General features: G+C 54.1%; 1 protein-coding gene across 7 annotated transcripts; it reads right to left on the bottom strand.

Annotated features, from left to right (window-relative positions):
- Positions 1 to 232: 232 nt before the first annotated feature.
- Positions 233 to 9939, bottom strand: ATG9A (autophagy related 9A). 7 transcript variants are annotated; one of them, XM_045560000.1, is made up of 16 exons: positions 9742 to 9939; positions 8739 to 8805; positions 8216 to 8347; positions 8052 to 8095; positions 7446 to 7510; positions 6290 to 6451; positions 5949 to 6090; positions 4974 to 5722; positions 4735 to 4888; positions 4450 to 4629; positions 3877 to 4125; positions 3518 to 3696; positions 3293 to 3410; positions 1985 to 2207; positions 1656 to 1801; positions 233 to 1298 (listed from the first exon to the last, which is right to left on the bottom strand). In XM_045560000.1, the coding sequence occupies exons 2-16, from the start codon at positions 8755 to 8757 to the stop codon at positions 1293 to 1295; spliced, it is 2568 nt and encodes an 855-aa protein (XP_045415956.1). In that variant the 5' UTR covers positions 8758 to 8805; positions 9742 to 9939; the 3' UTR covers positions 233 to 1292. The 7 variants fall into 7 exon arrangements, with proteins under 7 accessions (XP_045415956.1, XP_045415959.1, XP_045415957.1 ...); XM_045560003.1 differs by having other exon boundaries at positions 8749 to 8805; XM_045560001.1 differs by having other exon boundaries at positions 8739 to 8802.
- Between the last annotated feature and the right edge of the window lie 78 nt (positions 9940 to 10017).

Here is a 10017-nt window from a genome sequence, read left to right as displayed (position 1 = left end):
AGAGCCGGCTTGGTCACGTGGCCAGGGCGGGAAATCGGACTGCGCGTTGGGCTGGAGATCTTGACCTCCAGGGTCGGAAATGGCCTTTCTGTCATCCGGCTAACTCGGTATAGCCCAGTGACAAAAATAGACCTATTTTCTTTCAGATCCCTACCCAGTCCCCAGGCACCTGGGGAATCATTCCTCTTGTTCCCAGGCTCCTAGCCGCGCGAGACAAAAAGAAGCCGCGACCTGGTCAAAGTCCCTTCTTTATTGAGGGTTATCAAGCTGTACACAGTCCCCACCCAGCTCCGCTGTGAGTTGGGGCAGCGTAGTTCACTCTCCCAAAGCGGACTGGAGCTGGGTGGGGGGTGGGGCGGAGAGTAGGAGCCGAGTCCCAGCATGCATTGCGGCAGCACAAAGCCTAGGGCAAGCCCATGGCCCTTCCATAGCCCTCCAGGGGACAGCGAGATGTGAGGTATGGGCCACAGCTCTCTTGCTGGGATGCTGACAGCAGAGGTCACTCCAGCCCTGTCCGTCCCATGTGCAGGTGGTGAGGGGTACGATAAGCAGCAATGGGGGCCCAGGAAAGCCTCAGTCTCCCCGGGGCCCATCCTAAAAGTTGGAGAGGGCAGCAAAGACTTTCCACTCTGCTCCTGCAGGATGACCTTCTTTCTTAGTGTCAAAAGGGGGGAGCTGGGAGCGAAGGCCTCCACCCCAACGCAAAGCAAAAGCCAAACAGAAGGGGAGCAAAGGAACAGAATGGGAGCAAGCAGCACACACATGCCAGTGATGTGCAGGAAGAAGAAGAGGTGAGCTGGCTGCAGAACTGGGCGAGAACTGGGGGTGAGGTAAGGGCCACAGCCTGAGCTGCTCGTAGTCTATTTAGGGTGGGGGGTAGACTGCAGGGGTTGAGGGTCTAGGTCCAACCTCCCCATTCCACAGTTGGCACAGGTTCTCCCTGCTTGGCAGCTTCTGCGGTGGGCAGCCCTCTGGAGACTTGCAGGGATGGGTGCAAAGGTGGCAGTACTGGGGCTGGACTGGGGACCAGTTTCTAGCACCACACTCTGAGCCAAGGGGGTCCTGGGGATGAGGCTAAAGTCCTGTGTGCCCCTGGTTCCTAGGCCCCGAATTCCTCTCCTGGGGCTGTGGCAAGCCCAGTGTTGGCACCTCCGTTGGCCAGGCACAGACACACAAACACCACACACGTGGAGCCAGGCAACACTCAGAGGAGCCCTCCTGTGGCAGGCATATGGGATGGCAGGGCAGCAGTGGCCTCCATCCTGGGGCATAGGGACCCTCCTTAGCCTTGTCTATACCTGTGGAGGGAAAATGGTTGGTAATGGAGATAGTCTTCGGCTATCTGCTTGCCCATAGAAGCCCGCAAATAAGGGAAAAGGAAATCTTGACTCTTGGGGAAGTAAGTGAAGGAAAAATCAAGCTGTGGACTTCCAAGCAGTTGAGGGAAGAAAGGGGAGTGTGTTTTGGTTTTTGTCTCCATCATAAACTGTCTCTGAAGGGGGAGTGTATTTTGGAGGGGAGGGTGCAGTACCCCTGTGCTATGGGCAGTGTCATGGGGAGGGCATACCTTCCTTCATATGAAAAGCTGTTACCTCAGCCTGGAAGTTACTATTTCCAGCAGTTATTCTTGTCCAGAAGAGCCCCGGAGCCCTTACCTTGTGCACCTGAGGGGGAAGCTCGTCCTCTGAGCCCTCCTCGGGCACGGGCTCAGGGTGCCTTGATGCTGACTGCCCATCTTCAGCCCACCCTCCAAGAGGCAGCCGAGAGAAGTGAGACGGAGCCCGGGGCACTGTGCCAGGATCTAGAGAGACAAGTAAGCATACTCTTAGAAGGAACACAAATAGCCATGAGGAAAAGAACTGGGGGCTGCTCAGGTGTTAGTTTTTGGGCCCAGTCCCTCTGACCTCTTTCCTCCCCTAGAGAGGCCCCAGAAGAACCACCCTTCCCTGCAAGTTCTATTTACTCCTGTACCCCCATTGGATACCTGTAATGCCTCCATAGCGCCTCTGGAAGCCGCCATGCAGGGCGGTGGTCTCAGGAGCTCCAGGTCGAGATGCTGCACAGGGATAGCTGGCAGAGCGGGGGATAGGTTGGGGGGCCCGGGCACCCTCTGCCCCCTCTTCAGGGGCACTCTCCCCACTCTCATCACTCTCCCGGCGGTGCCACACATGCCGCTCAGGCTCAGCCTGGGCCTGCTGCTTGTGGAGCTGGAGAAGTGGGGGTGGGGGGGTCGTTAGTGGGGGAACAGAAAGATGTCTGTCTGAAACAGCTGCCCCCCACCATGATATCAGCCAGTTCCCACTTATACCCCCTCACTTAGAATCCTTGACCCAGAGCACCTGTCATGTTAAAAGTGTGTAACATACATCTCATGCTTTATAGGTTACATTCTTAGCAGATCCCTGGAAAAAGCCTGTGCGTTATAAGTTATAATGGTTCTCATTTTACCTATTCATTTGCATTAAGAACAAACTGATTTAGGGTCTAAGTGCCAGGCACTCTTTTAGGTGCTGGGGATATAGCAGTAAACAAAATAGACAAAAATGCCAGCTCTTGGCCGGGCGCAGTGGCTCACGCCTGTAATCCTAGCACTCTGGGAGGCCGAGGCGGGTGGATCGCTCGAGGTTAGGAGTTCGAGACCAGCCTGAGCGAGACCCCATCTCTACTAAAAATAGAAATAAAAATTATCTGGCCAACTAAAAATATATATAGAAAAAATTAGCCGGGCATGGTGGCGCATGCCTGTAGTCCCAGCTACTCGAGAGGCTGAGGCAGTAGGATCGCTTAAGCCCAGGAGTTTGAGGTTGCTGTGAGCTAGGCTGACGCCACGGCACTCACTGTAGCCTGGGCAACAAAGTGAGACTCTGTCTCAAAAAAAAAAAAAAAAAGAATAAAATGCCAGCTCTTGTGGGGTTTATATGCTGGTGGGGGTGTTTATTAAACAAATAAATTTTTAAAAAGCACAATGTCAGATGGTGCTAAATGCTATGGAGAAACATGGAACAGAAAGATTCAGGAGGATGGGCAAGAGAGGCTTTTACTGAGAGTGGTCAGAGAAAGTCTCAGGGAAAAGGTAACTGCAGAGACCCAAAAAAGGAGGGAGCCATCTGCATGTCTCAGGGAAGTGGATTTCAGGCCTGGGATGAGATACGCTTGGCTAAAAAGGATATTAAGAAGGCATATATGAAAATGGAGATTGCAGAACAGGTAAATGGCAGAGAAGTGACTGGAACCCTGGACTTGCTTCTCTGCATCTAAAACCCTCTAACCTATTTGTCAGCCGCCCACTTACCTGGTGCATATAGAGAGCATGCAGGCTCATCTCGGTGGATGCGTATTCCGACAGCACCAGGCTCTGCAGCTGTCCTTCCCACACACTGCTCCCGGAGCTGGCTGTCCTGGCATCCACCCTGTTCCTCCCAGCACAGACAGACAGTAGTTGTCAACATTTCTGAGACCCACACAAGTTGCTGGGGGCTACTGTCATGCCCTCCCATCTTGGCCCTCCTTTACTCACCCAGAGCCTGTCATGGTGCTGGGAGCCCGGCCTGTGGGGGCCTGCCCAGGCTGCAGAGGTGAGAAGGAACGCAGGGCAGAGGCAACTTCAGCCCTGTGCCTGGAGCCCTGCAGGTCTCTGGGCAGTGGGGGGCCCCGGCAGGATGAGCCCGCTACTACATTTGCAATAAGGCTCAGTGGCTGTGAAAGAAAGGAGTGGGTAAAATTCTCAGGGCAGGAGACTGTCCTCCAGATCCCTTAGTATTCTGAATCTCAGGACCCAATGGCACATACTGAAAAGACAGAAGGAAAACCTTCCACCCCATGCCCGTCCTCAACTCCCAGCTCCTGCCCATCATATCCCAGTCCCTAGGAACACACCTCAGACTCAGACTGTAAGGACTGGATGGATGTAAAGAGGGCATTTTCAGGGAGCAGACCCCCTTGGGCAAGGCCAGCAGCTGCTCCGTCCCGTTGAACCTGCTCCTTGAGGAAGCCTAGGAAGGCTGTGCTCTCACGTGGTGGCTGCCAGCCAGGGTTGGTGATGGCAAAGTGCATGAGTGACAATTCTGTCTTCCCATCCTCAGCTTGCTGGTACACTGAGGCCTCTGTCTGCCCACCGGATAGCCACTGCAAAAGGGAGACCACAATAAGCAGGACTGTCCTCTTACAGGAACCCTTCCTGTTATGGGGGAGGCCTTGCCCCTGGAGGACAGAGACTTGTTGCATCTTGTCCAGGGGCCCCAGTCCCTACTCCAGGAGTGGCCACATGCTGGGCCAAGGGTACAAATTAAAGCTGAAATCCAGCTCAGGCTCCCAAGCAGTGTGTCCCTGGTACAAGACTGCCTTTTGAGGACTTGTTAGCTCAGAAGGGATGCCTTTTTGCAGATTACCCAAAGACACTGTATGTGCCAGCATTATCCCTGGCCACTTGCCCTGCCCCTCTGCCAGCACCTGGGGATGACCATGCTGGCGAACATCCATTTGAGCAAAGGAGCAGGTATCTCCAACACCAACAACCTCCACGGTGAAATTGCGGAAGAAGTCTATAATCTCCAGGGCCCGTGGGCGCAGGCAGAAGATGAGGATGAGTGGTGTGACAATGGGGCTCAGCAACTCCTCCAAGATGAACACCTAAAAGCGAGGGAACCAAGGTCACAAGAGAGCAGGAGGGAGGCCAGCCCTCACCACCAAACTACCAGCCAGTCTCTAGCAGGCCCTAACTCCAACTCCACTCACTGCCTTGTACTGGAAGAGCTGGGCAAACTCGTCCCGGGTCTGCGAGCGGTGGGCATTACCCTGCCAGTGGTCAGGCATGTAGTGGATATGAGCGAGGATCACACGGAGCAGCTGCTCAGGGCAGAAAACCATGTGCTGGTCCGGGATAAAGGACCTAGTGGGATCAGGGAGTCATGGTGAGGGGTAAGCTTTTCCTAGGAATGCTAGCCTGCTTGCTCCCTCCTGCTGCCTTGGCCTACCTGCACACGGTCACAGTGACCCCCAGGAGTGTGACGGTGGTGAGGACATGTTCCACAGCCAACACATCTTCGTCGTAGATGGTGAGGGCAATAAGCACAGCCAGGATGGAGCCAGCGAAGAAGGCTCCATTCTTGGCCAGCAGTGTCAACAGAGGTGACAAGAAACAATTCATGTACTTGGAGGCAGGCTTGTAGCCACGGTTGAGACGGGACTGCAGCTCATGCTCTAGCTCGTTGAAGTGGCGGAGGTAGCAGCGGCCATAGAGTGACCAGCAGCGTGCTCCCAGGGCCCCTGGCTCCCGTTTCAGCACCTCAGCATAGCTGAAGAAGGCGTAGAGGATTTGCCAGATGAGGATAAGGGGGCATAAGAGGAAGTTAGCGATGCCAATCCACAGGATGCGGTTGCTGAGGCGCTGGGCCAGCTCTAGCCGTTGCCCCCCACGTTTGTACTCAGCCTTGAGGCTCCATTCATTGAGAAACAGAGAGCCAGGTCCCCAGAAGAGGATCAGCTCAAAGTTGTACTTGAGGCCACGGGTGAAGAAGACAGCCTCGCCAAGGCCAGGCAGGCGGAAGCGCAGAGGCAGGAGGGATTTGTTAACCAGTGCCACCATGTAGTTCTGGAAACGGAGGATGCGGTGGTAGATGTCCAGCTCTGTCAGCTCACGTTTGTGGATGCAGATCTGGTGCTCTTTCTGGGTCTGCACAATCCGGGCCTGCACTTCCTGCCACGTGCAATATGGAAGAGCAGACTGCGGGAGGGAAGAGACAAGGTAAGGAAAGTGGGGTGACTGCCTCAACACCTTGCCCTGCATGAGATGTGAGGCTCAGGGGTCGTGTGCTTAGCTGAGTGGAGCCTTCAAGCAGATGCTCCTTGACTTGCCAATGACATAAGGACACCTGATGCCCAGCAATACACCCCTACCCCTCCCATGGTATCTCAGACTGTGGGCTAACCGCCCAACTTCCTGGTCTTACCATTGGGATGCGCAGAGCATGCAGGTAGAAGGAGTGGATCTCCCAGTAGCAGCAAATATTATAGATGAACTTGATAAGCCGGTGGATCCAAAAGACACCAGCAATGACTAGGATGGTGATAAGGGAACCATTTTCCTGAATCCTGGTGGGGAAAAGGAGGGGGAGGAGGTGGTGACCCTTGAGGAAGGAGTCTTGGCAGACATGCTACTGTCCTGAAGGATTCCACCAGGCTGAGCCTGAATCTGTGTTCTTGGGTATGAGTTGCTGCCTCATACACTACTTCATTCCACACCTGCTAGCAGAACTACAGGCTCTGGTGTCCTCTGACCTGCAGCCCTTACCTGGCACTACAGACTTGGGCAGGCAGAAAGGCATCTGGCAGAGTGACCTTGACAGGTTCAGTGGGGTGAAGACTGTGGTTCACCATCTTGTTGGCAAATAGGATGTCGTAGTCCACACAGCTGACCAGGAAGGTAGTGAAGGCAACCACAAAGAGGAACTGCCTGGGGATTTGGGAAGAGGGACACAGTCTGAGAGTCAGAGAGGCGCCAGTGAAATAAAATAGGAAAAGAGAAGAGTCTGGAAGTAGCCGAACAAGACTGGGAAAATGGAAGCGGCTGGAGAACTCCCAGTGGGCTCTCTCTACTGCCAGCCCCACAGAACCTTCTCAGGCCCAAATCAGCTCCTATTTTTTTCTTAGCCTTAGTGCCACCAAATTAGCCTGCTTTCCTCACCCCATGGTAATCTCTGCCACCACTGGACTCTTTCAAAGGTTTTATGATTGTGGTCTCTGGTCTTCAGCCCCTGATTTCCTTTTGAGATGGTAGTTAGAAGCCCTTTGGGGACTTGAACTCTTTTCTTTTTTCTTTTTTTTTTTTTTGAGACAGTCTCGTTCTGTCACCCTGGCTAGAGTGCAGTGGCATCATCATAGCTCCCTACAACCTCAAAACTCCTGGGCTCAAAGTGATCCTCCTGCCTCAGCCTCTTGAGTAGTAGGGACTGCAGATGCGCACCGCTGCACCCAGCTAATTTTTCTATCTTTAGTAGACACACGGTCTTGCTCTTGCTCAGGCTATTCTGGAACTCCTGAGCTCAAGTAATCCTCCTGCCTCAGCCTCCCAGAGTGCTAGGATTACAGGTGTGAGCCACCATGCCCAGCCTTGAACTCTTCTTACTGAAGGAGGACTTCCCAACCCTTTCCCGTTTGGCAATGCCATTATGGCTCCTCTCCTAGAAGGCTCTCTGTCCAGCAGCAGGTCTAAGGTGCAACCAAGGCAGAACAGAGGATTTTCTCAAGAAAGTGGCTGGCATCTGAGACCTCCTGACTGAACTATGCATATTCCATTGGAGCTCTGACGAAATGATCAAGGCCTGAGTTCTCTTAATGGAAGAGATAGGACTTGGAAAGCTTTTCTTATAGGGCCAGGGTAGAGTGCGAGGAGAGGAAATACTGAAATGTATTCCTTCACTACATCATTACTCCCTTCTCATACTTACATGAGCTCAAAGATCTCCCCAATGAGCATACATGTGAAGCCATTCTTCTGGTGTAGATTATAAACGTGTTATTGTTAAGAAAAAGTGGTCAGTAAAGACAGAAGTTAAGGGCACAGACTTTGGTGTCATATACCTGAGCTTAAGACCTGGCAGGCACTGTGACTTTCTAGCTGTGTGACTTTGGCCAAGTTACCTTACATCTCTAAGCTTTGTCCACAGTGGTAAGTTAAGAATAGTATCACCTGTCTCATAAGATTATTAGGTCTAAGACAATGTATGTAAAGTATTTAATACAGAGCTGACAAAGAATGAGTCAAAACATATTAATTATTATGATCATTAACATCCCATCAAAAAGGAGGATCACCCTTAGAAAGGTTCCTTATAAATTAACACCACAAAGTACACATAGGTACACAACTCTCGGTAAATGTCAGGTATCATTATTTTTAACAATCATTATTTCACCAGCCTCTCTCAGCCTCAGGATGAGCTCCATTCCCCCTTCTGGGGATTAGAGTCAAACCTACCCCAACTTCCAACAGGGACCTGGCTTCGAGAGGGGCTAAAGGTCCCAGAGCTCCAACACAGAGACACAAAGGATATTCGAGAGAAGAAGAGGTCAAGGTTTTCAATGTGGTGCCAAGGTGCTGTGGGCACAGGAACAGAGATGTCAGAGCCCTAAAGGGACACGAGCCCTTTGCTCCCTTGGTTTTCCTCCACCAGCTCTCCCTCATGCCCAGCTCTGGCTGTCATGTCAAAGAACTCACACTTGCTCCCCTCAGCAACGTGCACCAACAGGTCCTCCTCCCCGGGTGGTGAATCACTGTAGGAGGCCTCTAGGCGCTGGTATTCAGTGTCAAACTGCGCCATCACCACCGCCCCCTGTCCACCTTGTCCACCTGCCAGTGATGAGGAAGAAGAAACCCTGGTTCAGACCCAGGTGCTGCCTGCCTGCTGCCCTACCTACTAGGCCAGAAGTGAGAAAGAATCCTTGGGCTTTATCTCCACTGCCAGTCTCCTCAGCTCAAAGGCAGAGGAGAAGTAACTTGCAGAGTGCAGTAAGCTCAGGGTTTGGGAGGCCTTAACTCTGGTCAGTCATTCCCAGAGCCTTTACTGGGTGTCTACTGATGACTTCCTGGCCTGAAGCCAGAATATGCCCCTATGTGGGGGCTATTTCATCTTCTATTCAGTGGAGAGGAGGGTCCTTCCCCCACCCCTCCTGGGGACTGTGATCTCTCAAGAGACTAGCAGTTTGGAAGCACTTTGTAAACAAAGGTTTGAGATAAGCACATGGCCCTACCAGCTCCATGGACAGTGTCTGCTCCACTCCAGCCCTCGATGCCCTGGTCTGCAGCTGCTGGAGGAGAAGGTGTCAGGCCCCAGGGAGTGTGGAGTGGGGACAGAAAGGAACCCCACCCTCCCACGCACCCATGCCCCACTAAGAGGAGGCCAAGTGTGGGGCAGTGGAAAGAGGCACCCTTCCAGCCTAGGACTAAGCACTTCCTCTGGCTGTGCTATCCAGGGCCACTCATCCACCTCTAGGGTCCCAAGAAGTAACTTACTGGCCCAGTGGAGACTAAGTCAGTACCAGCCTGAGGCCAGGCAGCCACTCTAGACTGTTTTTCTATGGCCCCATCTCAGCCTCAGAAATTAGGCAGCCTCCGAACCTTCAAAGAGAGTCTTTTCCGAATAGGACCTTTCTGGTTAACCCCTTCCACTGCTTTCCTAGCACCAAAAGAGCCAGCAGGCGAGCATAGCTGTTGGATAGCAAATCTTGACTGGGACAATGTAGATCCCAGATCCTGGGTGAATTTGTGGGTCACTGTAGGTCCCAGGAGCCAGGCATGGTCGAGGTGATACTCACCCTGTCCGTGTAGACCTTGGGGGCCGTGGATTTCAGCCCAGCCTGGCCCCAGTGGGATTCCCTTGGCTAGTGAGAGCCCTACCTCTCAGGGAAGTCACCACTCACTGGGTCAGTGTGGACCCTGGGCCCATGGAGTCCTGGCCGGCCGGGCCTGGGCTCAGGGGCTCCTGCGGATGTTGGAGGGCTGGAGCCAGTCCTACAGCTGATACCCCCAGGTGGGCTGGGTTGCCTCCTGACACCCAGCCGCCGCGACCCGAGCCCAGCACGCCCCAGGGTCGCCCGGCCCCAGGCCAAGGGCTCGGCTCCCAACAGCGGACAACCTTGTGCGCGCCCCCGTCGCCCGCGCGCGCCCCTGCCCGCGCGTGCCCGCTATCAAAACATTCTGGCTGCGCGCCCCCGCCCCACCCGCGGTGCCCCTTCCCCCGTTACCCGCCGCGATCTCGCTTAGAGCTCCGCAGGCACCCCTGACCGAGCCCGACCCGGGCCTGGGGATTCCAATGACCGGTCTCCTGTTTCACCTCAGGAACGGCGACCTGGGTGATTCCAGGGGCTCCGTCGGCTCGCCTTGGCTTGGCTCGGCCCGGCCCCGGAGCGCTAGGCCCGTCGTCTGCCATTCACTGTCACCCGCAGAAGCCTGGCCAATGAACATGGGGGGTGGAGACACAACGGCCAATTCTCGGCCTTGGGGGCGGGGATAAGAGCTAG

Source organism: Lemur catta, chromosome 8 (genome assembly GCF_020740605.2).
Source record: "Lemur catta isolate mLemCat1 chromosome 8, mLemCat1.pri, whole genome shotgun sequence".
NCBI lineage: Eukaryota > Metazoa > Chordata > Mammalia > Primates > Lemuridae > Lemur > Lemur catta.
The sequence above is the reverse complement of the archived record's forward strand: the minus strand, read 5'-3'. Positions and strand labels throughout refer to the sequence as shown.

Excerpts from the sequence above, each read along its gene's own strand:
- ATG9A (XM_045560000.1), bottom strand. Across the intron at positions 4,889-4,973 it reads GTCACTGTGACCGTGTGCAG|GTCCTTTATCCCGGACCAGC; the intron begins GTAGGCCAAGGC and ends TGATCCCACTAG. Across the intron at positions 4,630-4,734 it reads AGCTCTTCCAGTACAAGGCA|GTGTTCATCTTGGAGGAGTT; the intron begins GTGAGTGGAGTT and ends CCTCGCTTTTAG.